At 37.1% G+C, this 18,986-nt stretch overlaps 3 protein-coding genes across 6 annotated transcripts; 1 reads left to right on the top strand and 2 right to left on the bottom strand.

Moving 5' to 3' along the window:
* LOC107639756 (2,3-bisphosphoglycerate-independent phosphoglycerate mutase) lies at positions 1,260 to 5,791 on the top strand. Of its 2 annotated transcripts, none has more exons than XM_016343350.2 (10): positions 1,260 to 1,421; positions 1,660 to 1,825; positions 2,179 to 2,306; positions 2,729 to 2,879; positions 2,961 to 3,164; positions 3,358 to 3,782; positions 3,885 to 4,077; positions 4,162 to 4,257; positions 4,901 to 5,056; positions 5,312 to 5,791. In XM_016343350.2, exons 2-10 carry the CDS (start codon positions 1,664 to 1,666, stop codon positions 5,474 to 5,476), a joined length of 1,680 nt encoding a protein of 559 aa, XP_016198836.1. In that variant the 5' UTR covers positions 1,260 to 1,421; positions 1,660 to 1,663; the 3' UTR covers positions 5,477 to 5,791. The 2 variants fall into 2 exon arrangements, with proteins under 2 accessions (XP_016198836.1, XP_016198835.1); XM_016343349.2 differs by having other exon boundaries at positions 1,654 to 1,825.
* Positions 6,573 to 10,623, bottom strand: LOC107639754. 3 transcript variants are annotated; one of them, XM_016343348.2, is made up of 8 exons: positions 10,198 to 10,623; positions 9,483 to 9,633; positions 9,262 to 9,387; positions 8,728 to 8,808; positions 8,007 to 8,199; positions 7,493 to 7,763; positions 7,173 to 7,385; positions 6,573 to 7,099 (listed from the first exon to the last, which is right to left on the bottom strand). In XM_016343348.2, exons 1-8 carry the CDS (start codon positions 10,574 to 10,576, stop codon positions 7,065 to 7,067), a joined length of 1,449 nt encoding a protein of 482 aa, XP_016198834.1. In that variant the 5' UTR covers positions 10,577 to 10,623; the 3' UTR covers positions 6,573 to 7,064. The 3 variants fall into 3 exon arrangements, with proteins under 3 accessions (XP_016198834.1, XP_016198833.1, XP_020977297.1); XM_016343347.2 differs by having other exon boundaries at positions 6,573 to 7,385; XM_021121638.1 differs by lacking the exon at positions 8,728 to 8,808 and having other exon boundaries at positions 6,573 to 7,385.
* LOC107636993 lies at positions 17,921 to 18,594 on the bottom strand. Its single transcript, XM_016340453.1, has 2 exons — positions 18,302 to 18,594; positions 17,921 to 18,212 (listed from the first exon to the last, which is right to left on the bottom strand). Exons 1-2 carry the CDS (start codon positions 18,592 to 18,594, stop codon positions 17,921 to 17,923), a joined length of 585 nt encoding a protein of 194 aa, XP_016195939.1.

Below are 18,986 nucleotides of genomic sequence, written 5' to 3'. Positions count from 1 at the left end.
ATCAAGTTCAAAGACCTAGTTACACTAACCACTGGACTGAATGAAAATAACAACAAATTTAATTCAAAGCCCTAGTTATATAGTAAAAATTCAATCAGAATAAAGCCTAAACCCTTAACACACTAAATATCAAGTGAACGAGAATCACCAAGCCCACCGAACCGAATACAATCTATGTGGTGAATAAATCATTATAAGCTTTCAATTATCAAAAATAGTGTTTCATAAACTTTCAATCATCAAGAATATTATTTCTCCATGCAAAAGAAGAACTGAACAGAGTAACAATCAAGTTCAAAGCCCTACTTACACTATCTACTGAATTGAATGAAAATAAGTAAAAATTTTATTAAAAGCCCTAGTTATATTGTAAAAACGCAATCAGAATACCTTGATCTACTGAACGAAGGAAATCAATCCAGTAAAACTAAAATGCAAATAGGAGAAATGCTATATTTCAAGATTTCAAATGAACAGTAGTTTTTTTTCATACCTTTGTTAGTCTCTGTTGCTGTTTTCGTTCGTTTTTGCTTGTTCGTGGCGAAATCTTATCGCGATTCTTCTCTAGTAGTGATTTTCGCAGAGAACGTGACTGAAATTTGAGTGATTTTGAGAGAAATTCGAAGAGAAGGAGTGGTTTCGTGTTGAGGAAGAAGTAACGTTTCTTCATAATGAACGTGAAATAACGAGGGGATTTTCGGCGCGTGTTTTTACACTTCATTAATGCGTGTGAATTAATTTGAGTTTGGACCAACTTGGTTATATGGATGTGTAACTAAGCCTGTTTATTTTATTAAATCAAGTTTAATTCCAATTAAACTTTAATTAAATATTTAAATATTTAAATTTTACCTCAATTCAAATTAAGTAATCGCGTGAATCTCATGAATTAAATTGAAAATTTAGTCAAATAGAAATATTTGAAGAATCAAAATTCAAACTTGTTCGAAGATCTAGTGCCACTTGAATTGAGTTATAATAGTGGCATAAACTTTTCATATTCAAAAATCAAAACTTCAAATTAAATACTTTTTTATACTATTTATTTATTATTTATTTACTCTTGTTTCTCAATTAAAATAAAGAAAAGAAAGCGAAAACATTGAGCGTGAAGAATGATGCTCAACGAGATGCTTATGCCTTGTTCCATGCCAACCTATTAACGAAGCACTAATTAGAAGACACTAGTCTCCATTTCAATTAAAATAATTAAATAAATAAATGGAAAAGTTTGTTTCTTCCATGCCACTAGTATTTATATCTAACCAATCGCATATGCAACACAGGGTTTTGCTCAGTTAGGTTAACGCATCATCCACCTCTTTTTTACAGTTACACCTAACCTCATTTGATTTCGTATCTCTTCTTTGTTTTTGCCTCCTTCCCTTACTCACTCACTCCCTCATTCTCTCACAAATCAGGTATCTCTCTTCTGTTATTCCCATCTATCTACTCGTAATCTCCATTAACATTTAATTTCATTTATTTTAATCTAATTTAATTTAATCCATAATATAAGATAGATTATGAATTGTTATTACTATTATTATTGTTGTTGTTACTGGTGGTTTCTGAAATGTTTTGGATTGATTTTATTTGATTTGGATCTGAAATTTAAAGAGAGAATGAAAAAAATTTGATTTTTTTTCTTAGTGTTAGGAATATGGGAAGCACAGATACCAAGTTTAAATTGGCTGATCACCCAAAGCTGCCAAAGGGAAAGCCAGTTGCTGTGGTGGTTTTGGATGGATGGGGTGAGGCCAACGCTGATCAGTACAACTGTATCCACACCGCTGAAACTCCAACCATGGATTCCCTCAAAAAGGTAGATATATAGATATAGATACTACATGGTATATGCACCCTTTTGTGGAATCTGAAATCTTTTTCTTTTTGCATATATTATGATATATTCATTCATATAATGATAAGATCTAAAAGATTGGTCCCCCTTTTCGGGGTGTATACGTTTGCTTGATCCACTTTCTGCTCATGTATTGTTATGATTCCTAGTTTTTTTTTACCTTGTCATTGGTAGGTGAGAGGCCTTCTCTTGATTTGAAGTTTATTTAACTGGAAATTCTGAACCGGTGTTATTGAATGTCTTGAATTTGTATGATTATTGATGAGATAGAAATGGAAATGAATGGTGGGGTTGGTTGGTTTTTGTTGTTGTAGGGTGCACCTGAAAGGTGGAGATTGGTGAGGGCTCATGGTACTGCTGTGGGACTTCCTACAGAGGATGACATGGGCAACAGTGAAGTCGGTCACAATGCTCTTGGTGCTGGCCGCATCTTTGCTCAAGGGTAAGGCTTTTTGTATTTGTGGTTAAAATTAATAGACTAATAGCAATCAGATGTTTCTTGCCATTTTATTTAACCTACTGGTTTCTTCATAAGGAATTGGTTTTCTGGAGTTTCTTTAAGACTGTTACTATTAGATTCATAGAAGCAATAAATGTTAAACGTTCTTGTTTTTTGAAAACAATTGAACTTTGCTGTCGTCGTCTATTGCCTAGTTTTCCTTTGATGGATTTTTCGGTTAATTGTATATTACTTTGACTTGGAACTCTGTATTCTTAAATATTTGGTTCATTTAGAATTTTCAGATGTTTACTTTTGGTGTTCCTTTTCTTATGTGTACTCCTTAATCCTTAGCCTTTCTTGTTAAAATGTTCTCCTAACTTGTCTGAGGATTGGGATTTTGTGGTGTTTATTGTTCATTCTAGTGCCAAGCTTGTGGACCTTGCTCTTGAATCTGGAAAAATTTATGAAGGAGAAGGCTTCAAGTACATACAGGAAAGTTTTGCCAATGGCACATTGCATCTCATTGGGTTATTGAGTGATGGTGGAGTCCATTCCCGACTTGATCAGTTGCAGGTGAGGATTGGGGGGTTGGAACATTTGTTTCTCCATGTTTGTGTGAAGTTGATCCTTTCTAACTAAGCAATTTTTCTGCAGTTGTTGCTTAAAGGTGTTAGTGAGCGAGGTGTTAAGAGAGTCCGCGTACACATTCTTACAGATGGTCGTGATGTTTTGGATGGCTCAAGTGTCGGATTTGTAGAAACTCTTGAAAATGATCTTGTCAAGTTGCGTGAGAAGGGTATTGATGCAAGAATTGCATCAGGTGGGGGTCGTATGCATGTTACAATGGATCGATATGAGGTACTGCATAACATTGCCCTTCAGTTTGGTCAAGTCAAGAATCTTTCAATACCCATATAAGATTAAAATAAAAATATTTAATAAGCCATAAGCATTTTGTATTTGTTTACAAAAAATATGCTTGACTTGCGTCTATTCTTTTTCTCTTTTTACCTTCTCTCTCTTGTACTAATGGTTTTGAAACAAACTGCAGAATGACTGGAATGTTGTGAAACGAGGGTGGGATGCTCAAGTTCTTGGCGAAGCCCCTCATAAGTTTAAAAGTGCTCTTGAAGCTGTCAAGAAACTAAGAGCAGAACCAAAAGCCAATGATCAGTACCTGCCTCCTTTTGTCATTGTTGATGATAATGGGAAGGCTGTTGGACCAATTGTTGATGGTGATGCAGTTGTTACATTCAACTTCCGGGCAGATCGTATGGTTATGATTGCCAAGTCTCTTGAATACGAAGACTTTGATAAATTTGATAGAGTCCGTTTCCCCAAGATTCGCTATGCTGGAATGCTTCAGTACGATGGTGAATTGAAGCTTCCTAGTCATTATCTTGTTTCTCCACCAGAAATTGACAGGACTTCTGGTGAATTCTTGGTGCATAATGGTGTTAGGACTTTTGCATGCAGGTGAGCTGTGACTACTTTAAATATTAATAAACCACTATTCAGAAGTTTGGATTTAGCTTTAAATATAATCGTGTTGACTTGTTTGAATTTCCTCTTCAACAGCGAGACTGTTAAATTTGGTCATGTCACATTCTTCTGGAATGGAAACCGCTCTGGCTATTTTAATCGACAACTGGAGGAATATGTGGAAATTCCTAGTGACATTGGGATTACATTCAATGTACAACCAAAAATGAAGGCACTGGAGATTGCTGAAAAGGCTAGGGATGCCATTCTTAGTCGGAAATTTGATCAGGTAAACGATGAATCATCAAGTGACTCAGATATATTGCGATGTTATTAAACTTCCACTTATTCTTCTATCTTATGTGTTGCACAGATCCGTGTCAACCTTCCAAATGGTGACATGGTGGGGCATACAGGTGATATTGAAGCGACAGTTGTGGCTTGCAAGGCTGCTGATGAAGCAGTGAAGGTACGCACGACGATTAATTTTCAAATTTTGCTGGACAAATTTTGCTGGAGCACTTTTGTAAATACAGCTTGTTATTTGTTTTTGTACCCTCTGCTGGAAATTTGAGAACTCCATGTTTACTATATAGGGCTTTTAGTATCGCGATTAAAATTGGCACAACAGTGTTTTTGGTAAGAGCTATTCATGTGAGAAAAGTATATTCTGTCTATTTCTCTCTTAAAATGGCAAGGCCATGTTCAATATCAAATTTCATTATCCAATTTTGTTCTGTTTCTTTGGCATATTATTTGGTCAACTGAAGGGAAGCAGGTGAGCTGTCCCTAATTCCCACACCGCCACTATAAATGTCACTGTACCACAATAGACATTAAGGGTATGATCGGCTGTGGGGTAAATATTGGGTCGGAATTTCATGGATGAGTTAGAGGTGTAAAATTGCACATGGAGTTAGTCCATGACTGGTTAACTGATTCTGTCTTCAGGAATACTTCTTTTGTTGCATTTAGTTTTTAATATGCTAGTGCTGAATAGGTAATTACTGCAAGAAATAAATTTGTGCTAAAAGGAGAAAGAACAAGATAGTTGTGAAGACGAGTAGTTAATCAGTTGTATTAATTAATGTGTATGTGCATTTGTTATGCAGATGATTCTTGATGCAATTGAACAAGTAGGTGGAATTTATGTCGTCACTGCTGACCATGGCAATGCAGAGGACATGGTCAAGAGAGACAAATCGGGAAAGCCTCTTCTTGACAAGGAGGGAAAGATTCAGATTCTTACTTCACATACCCTTCAGCCGGTAAGTCATGCAAATTCTAGCTGGTCCATTCTCCGCTTTACATGAGTAGTGAATTTGTTGAATATCTAGCTAATTTTTGTCAGGTAATAAGGCAGAGATTCATTGTTTAATGTTAATCACAACCTAAACAGATGTCTAAAAATATAGGCATCCATGTTAAAAACAGCGAGTAATGATATAGCCTCTTAAAAACATTCCTATGTCAAGGTTAATTTTGGTTCTAACTTTCTAATTACTTCTGCCTTGCTTGTTAAGGTGCCTATTGCCATTGGAGGTCCTGGATTGGCCCCTGGTGTCAGGTTCAGAAATGACGTCCCCGATGGTGGGCTGGCCAATGTAGCTGCGACCGTGATGAATCTTCATGGATTTGTGGCTCCCAGTGACTATGAGACAACTCTCATTGAAGTAGTTGATAAGTAGAAAACTGTTAGATAAACTATAATGTGCACAACTACAGGGAAGGCTGGAGATTGCAGCCCTTTTAAATAATTCGAAAGTTTTGGTCTCCTCCACACATATGGCGGGGTTTTGATTTTTCATTTTTTGAAGAATTGTTAGTGAATCAGTCTGCGGATGACAGAACAGGATAACTTATTAATGGCCATTTGAGTGTAGCTTTTGTTTCTTTTTTTTTTTTTAAAAAAAGGAAAAGAAAAAAAAAACTCTTTGATTGTCCTTAATAATTATTGAAACATTATGTGATTTTTCCAGTCAAATATGGTAGGTTTCTAGTTATGACTCTGATGTTTGATGTCATTTTGGAATGCCGCCTTAGCTGATTTTGTATATTGAGGTTGATGAGAGGACGTTTTGTTCAGTGCAAAGGCAAAGTTTCTTTGAATTTAAAAAGTAGATGTCAATTGTTGAGTTGGTAGATAATGTNGTTCTGTCTCGGTTTTAGTTAAGTATTTATTTTTAAATATTTACTTAACTAAGGAAATCATTGAAATATACTATAATTTTAAAATTTTAAAATAAGTTTACAAAATTACTCTTGATAGCAGTAATTATGAAGTGGATATTATCAATTTATGTTAGGTAATCTCATTGTAATTTTAATTTGTTGGAAATGAACTTTGTATTGAGAATAAAATTCCTTAAATAAAAGGCATATCATTAATTTAGAAATGACAATATCTACTCTCTGATAATTATTCTCTTTAATTATTTCATTAATTTATTTTTTTTTGCTTGTTAAGTTAGGCCTTACGATTGAAAAAAGAAAGTTAATGCTATATTGATTTGCTAAGTAGAAAATTATTTGTGAAAATAAATACACAAAAAATAAAGTTGACACTTATATTAGAATGGAGTAATATATACTAATTTCCTATGAGCTAAGCTTGTTTTGTTTTTCCCTCTATAAAACTTCAATAGAAACTCAAAAACCAAATCAATCCAAACCAGCAAGTTGGTACTGGTTTAGTTCTTTAAATATAATCAAATTAAACCAAACAAACCGAAATGAGATTTATAGGCTTTTCCTGAGTTAGCATGAAAATGAAAAAGGTGTAGATGCATGCAAAACTTAGAATAGCACTACAACTATTGTTCACATGTTCATGTCTTCAACTCATGAGGCAAAAACACATGTAATGTGCCTTTTCAACACACACAGTTACCACCTTTGAATTCCAAGAAATCATTAGAATACAAGTACAATTTCTCATCTGTCTCATAGACCTAAAATATTCATTGCACTATACACCCAAAACCCTTTGAACCTAAATCAAAGTAAAAAATATATAATATGCATCATTTTTTTTTGTTACTCAAGTAACTAATTCACTCCAACTGGTCCTATGCATATCACCTATTGCTACTTAACAACACATGAACAAATGGTACATTGCCTGTAACAATCCCATCATAAACGTTGAGCTCGGTAGCTAGGACTGGACAGAGGTACAGAGATAAAGAGACACAAAAATGTGCTTGAAGTTGGAGATAGGTACAATTTTCCTACATAAATTTTGTCTTTCTGTGTTCCCAGCTATCAAATCACAGCTCAAGCACAAAAAGCGGAACATGGAGTTCCTTGATCTGTACGGCACATAGAAAACATGAAAATATTGTATTTAGTTAGACCATACATGGATGAGACCATGTCTGTTACCGGTATATATCTCATTTCGATCTTCATCGAAAAAGAGGGCAGTTATGTCCTCCAAAGCCTCCGCCACAGTGCTCCTTATTTGAGATGAATGATTGCGCCGACAACTGCAACCAGTTCCACTGCACTCATCTGATTTGGTGCTGCTATTCGACGCATTAATTTTAGCGAGACATTTCCCGGTCAAGATATTGCTGACATTAATGGAGCCAGCAGCTGCATTACGAGGCAAATTATAATGATATTAAATCACTTTCGCAAATTGAAAGTTGTTCATGATTAATATGTTTAGAAACTAAAGAACTAAGCTCAAAGGGAATTACCATTTCCTTCCAACCATTGAACATCGGAATCAGCCCTGCAATAAGATATGATCAGATCTTGATCACTTGTTATGTATATGTTATTTGTATTGCAATCAGGATGCCATAACAGGTGATCCTCAAATGACGTAACAAGTTCTCCGCGAAAGTTCCACACAGAAACTGTTCGGTTTCTGAAAGTAAGGAACAATTGATTCTCATATAGGAAGATAAATGCTGATGGAGTCATGAACTCAGTTCTGCTTATCTCTGTCAGTTCAGCATTTCGAACCTACAAATAAAATAAATTACTTTCATTCATAAATTAGTTTTAAAAGAGAAGTAAAAGACATTATATTAAAAATGGACTTTTTCTAGTGAAGGCTCTCTTTAAGGATACAAAACTTTTAAATAACATTAAATGCAAGAAAAACTTAACCTTCAACTTTTGCATCCTTAAAGAACTCGCTGGCACACTTATCAGCAAAACCCAAAAAAAAAAAAATGATAATAAAACAATAAAAGCAAGGCATACGTCAAGAATCTGAAGGTTCTCATTTTCTTGCTTGACCAGAAGCTTTTCATTGAATTGCTCTATGAAATCCACCTTTTTATTCCGATGAAGTAGATGATTGAATGATTTGAGGACTGTGCCATCTTCGATGGACAGAATCTGAAGGGGAATATGGCCGCTGGATCTATTGAAAATTAATAACATGATACCAGGGCTGCAACAAATGATCAACTAATTAAGCTCCAAAATGATACACCAATGTTTCACGTAGATTGTACATTGCCAAAAATTTTACAAAGACCAGTTACGTTAGTTGAAAAAGACATGCAAGGCACACTTAAAAGTGTCTGAAAATGCCGAGAAATAACAGTTCCAGAAAGAAATAGTGACATAAAATTCTGAGATAGCAGCATATTAGAAATAATAAAATACCCATCAGGAAAAAAATCCTTATGGCGCTTAAGAATCTACAAGTGTTATTACTAATTTTAATATGCACTTGTGTCCTAATAAATAAATTAACATTAGCTGAAAGAAGCTTTAGACTTCCAAAAAGGTTTATCATGGAACTCAAAAACTATTAGATAAATTAGTTAGGAATATTGAAGAATTTCACAAAAACATCTGGATCAAGTGAACAAGCCATTTGTATCCGGAATACAGAACTTAAGAGCAGACTTAGAGAGGTTACTTAGTACAATGGAACTTGAATCTGGAAGTCAATCCAAAGAAGAGAATGTACCTGATCTTGATTTCTTGAACATGCCTATCTGAGATGGAGTATAACAATGTATAGTTTTTAAGATCAAAGACCTTGTATACACTGATACCATTTTATGAATGTGGTTAGACAGAATAAGCAGGAAATAACAATCAATTTGGTAGTGAGTTTTCATCTGCTGATCAATTTGGTTCCTAGAAGTTTTATAACCGTGAATCAAGTTAATCCCTCTCATAGATTCCGTTTTGACACCTTGATAGGATGTTGACCCGGACAGTTAAGTGTCACGTGTCTCAAAATAGTAACCTATCAAATGATGTGGCATGCCAGTCAGAAAATCATTTTGTGACTTGTAGCATTGTCAAACCATGTTAACATGCCATGTGGCACTTAACGGTCCACTTCAACATCCCACAAATGGCGTCAAAATGGAATCTGTGCATGATTCACGGTTATAAAACTCAAAGACCAAATTAATTATTGTCTCTAATAAACAATGGGTAAACAAAACAACACTATAGTAGACTAAAATAGAGAAGTAAATGAGGAAGATACCTATCCTGTGCAGAGTAAGTTAGGACCTTTCCGTTAACATCGTCAAACTCTACAAAACCGGGCCATTTCAAGGACTCGGACTCAAAGAGAGGAAACCCATCGTCTGGCCTACCCCTTCGTATGTATCTATGAACAGATATGAAAGCGAATGTAAGCAAAAAAGATTCAGAAATAGCAATCAAAGAGGAAGATTTGAAAGCACAGCTGCAGGATATACGCACTCAATCCCAGTGGATCTGCATTTCAAGGAGCTGAAGTTTTCAGAAGCATAAACAGACACTGTAATAAGTGAGTCATTGTTCTTATTATAGAAGAGACTTCGAATCACTTCATCAGGGGACACATTCAAAAAGCAAACCCTTTCATTTGTATCTGCAAGTAATCGAATTGAACAATCAACTAATTTGTATTCTCAAGTCTCAACACTATGGGAAGCACCACACAAAACCAGAATAGGTACCAATTCACAGTTTCTCCATTCAATTGAGCATTCCATTCACAAAAATAAATAACCAATTTACATGTATTCAGCACAATGACAATTTTGATCAAAATCAAACAAAGGGAAATGGCAATGAAAATGGGCATCAGAAAACTCAAAACCCCAATTAATTGTGCTTGCAATAGACCATCCCAATTCACCAATTCAAAAACTATAAAACTCCAATTCCATCGATTCAGCACAATAAGGGCTAATGCCAATGGCTACTGGTACCCACCCATCCACGCATAAAGATCAAACCCCAATTCATTTATACATACAAAAGACCACCCCCATTAACTAAAAATCATAGAATCAATGAATTCAGCACAATCACAACAATGATCAACAAAAAGGTAATGCAAATGTTCATTGAAAGTTTCAATTTTTAAGGTGCCCACAAAAGAAAAAAACAACTTTTCCAACTAAAGGGTAACACAATTCAGAACCCTCACCTCTACTAAAAGCAGCACAAAGACCAGAATGGCAAAGCGCAAAGACCAAGTTCTTAGCAGCAACGATCTCAACAAGCTTGCTTCTTTTCATGAAGAAGGGCAAAATGGAAGAAGGAGAAGAAGAAGAAGAATTGGTAGAAGAAGGTTTACGATCATGAGTGTCATACTCTTGAACCAAGCGCATGGTGCTGAATCTCTGGTGTGCAGTGGTTGTTGCGAATGCCCGGTGGGGCTTGGGGCAAATCTCGCGGGATTGGAGCTTTTTGACGATGCTGTTATGGTTAACACTGCCATTGGTGGAAGCTCTTCTTCTTCTTCCACCTTTGCTTGCAACTATTCTTCTGCTGCTATATCTTGCTGATATTCTTCTTCCTTCCATTCTCTCTCTCTCTCTTCGGTCTCAAATCCACAACTTCAATAAATAAGTGCAATATATATATTCAAACCACTTATATGAATAATATTTCCTAATACTTAATTAATATATATATTAATTAAGTATTAGGAAATATTATTCATATAAGTGGTTTGAATATATATATTGCACTTATTTTCCAATGTTTTTATCAACCCATTTTGTTTTTATTTACCTTAGTCTGATGGTTACCATTTTTCATTATATATAACAGTACTTATTTCAAGATGGAATGAGCAAATGAGATATGTTGTACAAAATAAGTTTGTAGGTCTCATTAACTTGGGTTCATGTTCGTGGCTTACTATTGATCTCATGGATTTTTTATCTAAATAAATTTAAAAAAAATATTTATTGAAATAAATAATTTATAAAATAATTATAAAAATATGTAACATGTCTTATCTTATTTATAGTGTAAACAACATACGCATAAACTTATCTCATTTACACTATAAACGAGATACGTGATAAATTATAACATTTACAGTATAAATCAGGTATAGTATGATAAATTTTCAACAGCTATAAAAAAGATGTGCAACCTTTGGTATTCTCTACACATATTTCATATCTTCTTTTCTTCCGTTTTTCTTCCAAAAAATAAGCAAAAATGTCCAGTAGTAGTGGATATGTGGTTGTCTGTGTGTATCCCAATTGTCGTATGAGAAACAGTGACAATGGGGTGATATTTGATTGTGATAATCTGTTAATGTTGCGTACTCGGCGAGTAAGTTCTTTGTCCAAGTTGAAGAGTCTGATATTGAATAACCTTGATGGTTTAGGGAGAAAGAAGATCAAAAGGGTGGGGTATAGGTTGCTAGCACCGTTGGGAAACGAAATTTTTCGGTTTCGTCTATTTCGGCTCCATAGCGACGAGCATGTGTGCTTCATGTTTGACATCCATGGGAGAATCATGGCGGAACAAGTGATGGAGCTTTTCACGGAGGTTGGTGATGTTGGTGGCGGTAGATCTGTCCACTCGACATTTGTGCAGGATGACCCACCTCTCGCACCACCACTGATTCATGTTGCTATTCCAGTGCAAGACATGGACGTGGATGATGAGACTCTGAAGAAGAGTATGTTGCGGATAGCAACGATAGTGGTTCTTCTGAAGATGATGAGGAGGAAGAGTTTATACCAAAGACGCCTATGTTTTGCCTTCCCTCCCCCCTCCCCCACTCGATTCTAGCGCTATCAGATGTACCAAGTCACTATCATGCGTTGGATCCAGATGCGATGCATGAGAAATCTTCGTTTTCCAACACCGGAGAATACGATTACAACCTAGACGGTGAGGTAGAGTTTCGGGTCGGTCACAGATTCAAAAGCAGAGATGCAATAATGCAGGGTATGAAGAACTATAGCATTCGCAGAAGTGCTGAGTATCGGATGGTCGAATTGGACCGATTAAAATACCATGTGCATCGCCACCAAGTTGCAACTGGATGTCCCTGGAGTCTTCATGTAGCGCTCCTGCAGAACCTCAGATACTGGTGAGGTCAAGTTTAATTGTGGCATATTTACTCATTTATGATTGTTATACCTGGTGTAGTTTCCAACCATGAATGTTTTATTTTGTTAGGGAGGGTCGGAGGTTTGGTGGAGCGCATACGTGTTTAGCACCCACCATGTCCCAAGACCATTGACAGTTGGATAGCATCCTCATCTGTAATGTCATCCTGCCATTGATACAGTCTAACACCCATCCGTCAGCATCCCTGTCCTACAGGGTGCAGTTCGGCAAAACTATCACTTCAAACCCTCGTATAGAAAGGTCTGGATGGCGAAGCAAAAGACAATTGCGGAGATATACGGGAACTGGGAGGAGTCATACGATAAGGTGCCGAAGCTGCTACAAGCACTATAGAGTTGTTGTCTCGGAACAATATGTGAGCTCAGGGCCTTATCTTACTATGATGGGCACCTTATGGTCCGCGACTGTATAAAGCATTTTACACAAAAGTACAATCATATCTGTTCCTTTTTATGTCCATTCACACAATCCAGTCAATGTGAAAGGTAGATACTTTTACTAATGTGATGTTACGTAATTGGATGTACGTCGTAAAACTACTATACACTGACAACAACAACAACAGCAGCAAAGCCTTGTTCCACTAGGTGGGGTTGGCTACATGGATTAAATGATGCCATTGAGCTCTGCCATGTATCATGTCTACATAGAGACCGTTTATATGTAGATTTCGTTTGACCACCTCATAGATAGTCTTCCTAGGTCTTCCTCTACCTTTCACCCCTTGTCCATTTTCTATCTCATCCACCCTCCTGACTGGGTGCTCTGTCGGTCTTTTTTTCACATGTCCAAACCACCTGAGACGCAATTCTATAATCTTTTCTATAATAGATGCTACTCCAACTCTCTTTCTTATATCTTCGTTTCTTATTCTATCCAATTGCGTATGACTACTCATCCATCTCAACATCTTTATCTCTGCCACACTTAACTCATGTTCGTGCTCCCCTATAGCCACCCAACACTTTGTACCATAAAGCATAGTCGGTTTGATAGTAGTGCAATAGAATTTACCTTTAAGTTTTAAATGCACTTTTTTGTCACATATAAAACCAGACGCACTCCCCCATTTTGAGCAACCTGCTTGGATCGAATGATTTACATCCTGTTTAATCTCTCCATTATCCTGTATGATGCATCCAAGATACTTTTAACTTTTAACTTTTGCAAGATATTTTCTCCAATCTTCATCTCTGTATTAGAGTTGTGAGAGAGAGAGAGAGAGAGAGAGACTTGTAGAACCTACAAAAATACACCAACTATTTCTCTAAAAAAAATTTTGGAATTTTTTATTTAAATAAAATAACATAAATAGTAAGGTATTTATAAAGTTGCATTACGAGACATATCTCGGATACTGAGGGTATAACCCAAAAAGAGAACATATCTCAACGTCTGGGACCCCGTTCTGTGATTGGGTGATGCCGAGTCATATCCTGGGTGCACCTGGGATATGTATTAGGGCAGAGATCGGGTACTGAGCACTCAAGATATTTGCAAAAACCAAATGGGATCTCAGCACCCGAGATATGTACATGTGAAACACCCTAATTACCTTAAGCCTTACCTCATGCCGTAAAGCAAAGGTTAATCAGAGGTCACGACAATCGTAAGGCTTATACATAAATATATATATAGAAAGGAATAATAATTCTAGAAGCCCTATAAGCTAAAAAAATAGAGTTTCAAAAAGCGCGAAGCGTTCACAGGATAACTATCAGCAAAAAAGACAAGATACAGAAACAAAACAACAAGATATAAGTATATAAGAGAGTATAATAGTCATGAGGAACTAAACTTACGGAGTTTTGAAGGTTATAACAGCATATACAAAATATATCTCTCAAAGTAAGCCTCTAAGGCAAATATAAATACAGAGGTGAGAGAACTAGTCTAAATTATCCAAAATGACAGCAAAATAGAATAAGGTCCTCCACTCTACTACCATCAAGCAACTCACTGAGGTGAGTTGCGACCTGCATCTGAAAAACAACAAGAAAGTATGGAATAAGAATCGGAGGTTTTCAGTATAGTAACAGTAACCAGTGATGTAAGATGTAAGACCCCGGGACCCCAGAGGAAATCCTAGAGCTTCATACCAAACAGATATTCAAGATTAACGAAATAATTAACTTAAACCTTAAATAATAAACAAAGGTATCTAAACTTAGGGGATTTCTAACTAAAACTAGTCATTGCTGCCCCACAGCCTTCACCAACCTACCCTCCGAGCGATCCCATCGCCACCGCCTACCTAACCTCCACAGCACCAGACAATCATAGGTAATGCAAGCAAGTAAAACACAGGTAGAAATCATATATAACAAGTAATTCAAGAATCAAGTAGGCATATTACACAATTAGGCAAACTCAAGTAATCAAATCAAATAAGCACATAAGAGATGCATATGATGAATGCCTGTCCTATTGGCTCGTTATATCACTTGTCGGTCCGTAAATGCTAACCCGACACATCCTTCTGGATGTAGCCTTTTCTGTTACACTAGAGATATAGTGCCCTGCACACTCATGCAGTAGGGAGTCTACTACTCCAGGGATATAGGCCCCACACACTTCATGCAGCAGAGAAAGAAACAACAACAACTACTCATGCAACAGAAAAATCAGCTACGCCGGAGATATAGGCTCCGCACACTCTCAACAACAACTACTCATGCAGCAGAGAAATCTGCCACGCCGAAAATATAGGCTCCGCACACTCCCATATAATCCAATAATTTCCTCATTATTCCTTTCCAAGTTCTAAATTCATCATAACCATCACCGGTTTCTAACTTCTCAAATATCTCTTCAACCACAAACTTCATAACCCAACATTCGCCAATTCAAGCTAGGAAACTACACAAACCTTCCAAACCTAGGTCACCAGCTCTAAACTCATAACTAAAAAATACCCTTTTTATTCCTTTATCATTTCTCTCTTAATTCAAGAACCTAAAACTGGCAAAAAGGCTTTAGACAAGTGTTACGGAAGTTTGCAAGCTTGCCGGGCAAGTAAAACAGTTAAAAACAAGATTTTCGTTGAAAAAATAGGGAAGTGTGCGTGTGCATAGGGTTGTGCATACACACGCCCAGGAGAATTTTCAAGAGGGGTGCGTATCATAGAAGTGTGTGTACGCACAGAAGGTAAAAGTTTTCATTTTAACACACGCACAGATACGTGTGATCACCCTGAACGGATTGCCAATCCTAGCGTGTGCATGCACATAAGTTATGCGCAAGTTGTGCGTACGCACAGCTTGCAAATTTCGCAGGGTGTGTGTGCGTACCAGAGCGTGCTAGCGCTTCCAACAGTAGGCACCTCCCTGTGTGTGCGTGCGTACATCGTGTGTGTACGCACGAGTTTAAAAATACACAGGGTGTGCATGCGCATAAGGTTGTGCGTACGCACAAGTTAAAAATTGCCACTGATCAGATCACGCGCACAGCAGTGTGCGTGCGCACACAAACCAGAAATCACAAATTCTGCAACTTCACAGAATTCAAATTTCTGAGCCAAACTTTCAACGATCATATCTTTCTCTACAAAATCTATACCATTTTAAAGTTCTTTGAATTATCTTTAATTTGATATAAAAATCATTCTGTTTCAAAAACTGTAGATCAGGATATGATCCGCCAAAGTTGGCCTAAAACCCATTTTTACCAAAATCCTTAAAAACTTACTTTTATCAAAACTTTCATTTCAAAACCAAACTAGTCACAATCCAATTACTACCAAAACAACACAAAGTCCACACAACTCATTCTTCAAACTCAACCATCAATAACCTCCCATTTACATTATTCCACACCATCAAAATCATTATTGTCCAACATCTAAAATCATCATAAACACTTATAATTCTCCTCATTCATCAATAACATTTTCATGATTCATCATCAATCATCAACAATACCAACAACTCTCAACAACCATAATAATTCTCAACATTCACCATCAAATCATTAAGCTCCCAAACATTTCACAACAACATTACACATCAATAATTTCTCATACATAGATCCATCACTTACCACCCATCATCATTATCATAATAGTCACCCAACACCAATCTCAACACAACATCAATAATGCATCAAACTTAACACAACATTAATAATCCATCATCAGGCTACATATACTCAAAGTCATCATACATCATAATTATCAACATCTAATTTTAATCCTATCCTATGGTTCACTAGCCTAAGTGTCTAGAGATATTACATATTACATAGAGGAGACCAAAACTATACCTTGGCCGATCCCTAAAAAGCACACCGCACCAAGATTGGAATCCAACAAGCTTTCAACTCACCAACAAGCTACCAAAGCTCAAACTAACATTATATATATATATCAAAATCAAAACCTAAGATACACAAAATAACTAAACACAAGGGTTTAGTAAAATCTTATCTTATCCAACAAGATTATGGATAAAATCCAACAATATCCAATGCTAGATCACCCCTAAACAAACAAAACACAAAAATCTACTCAAGAACTAGAACCAAAATGCACAAGCACTAGGGTAGGAAATTGGAGCTGGAGTTTTAATGTCTTACAAACAATGCCTAACTAGAATCGTACAGCTCGACAAGAGTTTCGTGTGGCCGTAAACTGCTCGTCAATCGAAGCTCTGTAGCTCAAGATATGGCTTGAGGAAGATGGAGGTGAATAGTGCCAAGCCCTCTTCTCCCGCTCTTCTCAAACCAGCGTGCCTCCCTCTCTTTTTGGGTGAAAATCAGCTGATTTGGCTCATTAACTCACTTATATATGTTAGGCATTGGGCTCGATTTGGGCCCGGCCTAATCCGTTAGCGTTTTAGGTCCGTTTGTCCCACTTTGGGCCAAAACCTTTAAGATTAGTGCCCAGTTTACGATTCTAAATTATTTTTGTCTTTTCAAAACAATAAATTTAATTTTCCAAAATACGCAGTACTGAACAGACTAGAACTGGTACTGCCAGCTTAAGCACAGTACGCATTTTTAAAAAAACTTTTCGAAAAAGATACATTTTCCAACTCAAAAAAATTCATTGAAACCAAATTTCACCTTTAAAATTTTCAAATTAAAACTTCTAAATTTGAATCTACTCTGGGCACTTAAAAATTATTATTTTATTAAAACGGTTTCTACGTGAAAAACTTCGGTTCTTACATTCTCCCTTCCTAATAAAATTTTCGCCCTCGAAAATTCGAATCACGTGATATATCCTCCTCAAAACGTTCTATCGTGTCGATGTTCTCTCTCATCTTCTGCTGCGTCACTCTGATTATTCGTCATCACAAATCTGAAATCCTCGGCTACCGCCACTAGAATCTTCCTTTTCCATGGTTTACTTCCAACAAAACTTTAAGCTCTTGTAATCCTAACGGCGACTTTCCAAAAGATAGAACTAAGCTACCCTCAAGTCCAAGCAATACATAATACTCAAAGCATACGCTTACCTCTCATCGGAGAATCTGACCCCGTTGCATCACGTGCATCCAAAGTAAACACACGGCCTAGCTGTTGATTCTGACCCTCATCTCGGTTCCTCCCGCGACGACAATACTTGGATATATGTCCAGGCTTCCCACAAGTAAAACACAGATGACCTCCCCCATATGGTGAAACTGAGCATTGTTGTCCCTTCCGAAGTTCCCATCTCTTTTAAAGCTTTGCCCCCTCGGTGCAAGGTAATCACTACGAGCTCGGTTGTCAGTACAACCTCGATTTTCTCTCGCCTTAGTTATCTCATTGGCACAGTCCTCCACAACTCACACTTTGTTGACTAGTTCCGAGAATATTCTTATCTCCAAGGGAGCTATAGCAGTCATAATGTCGTCCTTGAGGCCTCCTTGATACTTGATACATTTCCAACTCTCATAGGTCTCAGGGGCTCTCTGACATACTCTTGAAAACCTACACAGCTCTTCAAATTTGCTTCTGTACTCTGCTACTGACATTGAGCCTTGCTTCAGCTGCATAAGCTCTAACTCCCTTGCCTCTCTCACCGACTCCGAAAAATACTTCTTATAGAACACCGTTGAAATACATCCCAAGAGATTTCTGCATTCGGAAGTCGCAGCAACTGGCACTCTCCTTGCCACCAATGTTGTGCCTCTCCTAACAGTTGATGGGCCGCAAACTCCACGTACTGGTTAGTTGGGACATGCTGAGCTTGCAATGCACACTCCATAGCTTGGAACCAATTGTCCACTTTCGTAGGGTTAGTCGATCCTCTAAAAGTTGGTGGATGAACTTTCAGAAATGAAGCCAAGGTCATCGGAGCACCTCCCAAGTCATTACCATTTCCGTCTCTATTCCCAGTTCCATTTCCATCTCCGTTTCTATTTTCATTTCCCGCCGGTTGACCCAACCTTTGTACGGCTTGCAACGTTACAGCAGCATTCGCTTCCATGGTATTAGCCAAGTTGGCTATCACCGCCATGAATTCGGCATGGTTATCGGCCGGTCGGTTATTCTCAGTTCCTCCCCGTGTACGAGTACGTCCTCGTCTGTGAGTAGCCATTAGGGTTCCTGTCTACACCAAACAATCGATATTAAGGTGATCAGTCTTAATATCAAAAGTCTAGTGCTTCAATTATCCCAAAAAGGCACTCACAAACAAGCATGCTATGCATATATCAAACAGATAACCCTAACAGCATCAAAGAAAATACACAGAGTATGCAATGAAGCATAATCAGTCCATCCATCAGACTCACGAGGACAAACTGCTCTGATACCACTAAATGTAACACCCAAATTACCCTAAGCCTTACCTCATGCCGTAAAGTAAAGGTTAATCAGAGGTCACGACAATCCTAAGGCTTTAATAAT

Source organism: Arachis ipaensis, chromosome B04, assembly GCF_000816755.2.
Source record: "Arachis ipaensis cultivar K30076 chromosome B04, Araip1.1, whole genome shotgun sequence".
NCBI lineage: Eukaryota > Viridiplantae > Streptophyta > Magnoliopsida > Fabales > Fabaceae > Arachis > Arachis ipaensis.
This window is presented reverse-complemented; position numbering and strand designations above follow the sequence as displayed.

Bases quoted from the DNA above. Each gene is read 5' to 3' on its own strand.
- LOC107639756 (XM_016343350.2), top strand. From the start codon at position 1,664: ATGGGAAGCACAGATACCAAGTTTAAATTGGCTGATCACCCAAAGCTG. The intron at 2,880-2,960 runs GTGAGGATTGGG...ATTTTTCTGCAG, and splicing joins CCCGACTTGATCAGTTGCAG to TTGTTGCTTAAAGGTGTTAG. The intron at 3,783-3,884 runs GTGAGCTGTGAC...CCTCTTCAACAG, and splicing joins GTTAGGACTTTTGCATGCAG to CGAGACTGTTAAATTTGGTC.
- LOC107639754 (XM_016343347.2), bottom strand. From the start codon at position 10,576: ATGGAAGGAAGAAGAATATCAGCAAGATATAGCAGCAGAAGAATAGTT. The intron at 9,634-10,197 runs GTGAGGGTTCTG...GATTACTTGCAG, and splicing joins TTGTGCTGCTTTTAGTAGAG to ATACAAATGAAAGGGTTTGC. The intron at 9,388-9,482 runs GTGCGTATATCC...ATCTGTTCATAG, and splicing joins TGCAGATCCACTGGGATTGA to ATACATACGAAGGGGTAGGC.
- LOC107636993 (XM_016340453.1), bottom strand. From the start codon at position 18,594: ATGGCGGTGATAGCCAACTTGGCTAATACCATGGAAGCGAATGCTGCT. The intron at 18,213-18,301 runs GTACGTGGAGTT...TTCCGAATGCAG, and splicing joins CAGCATGTCCCAACTAACCA to AAATCTCTTGGGATGTATTT.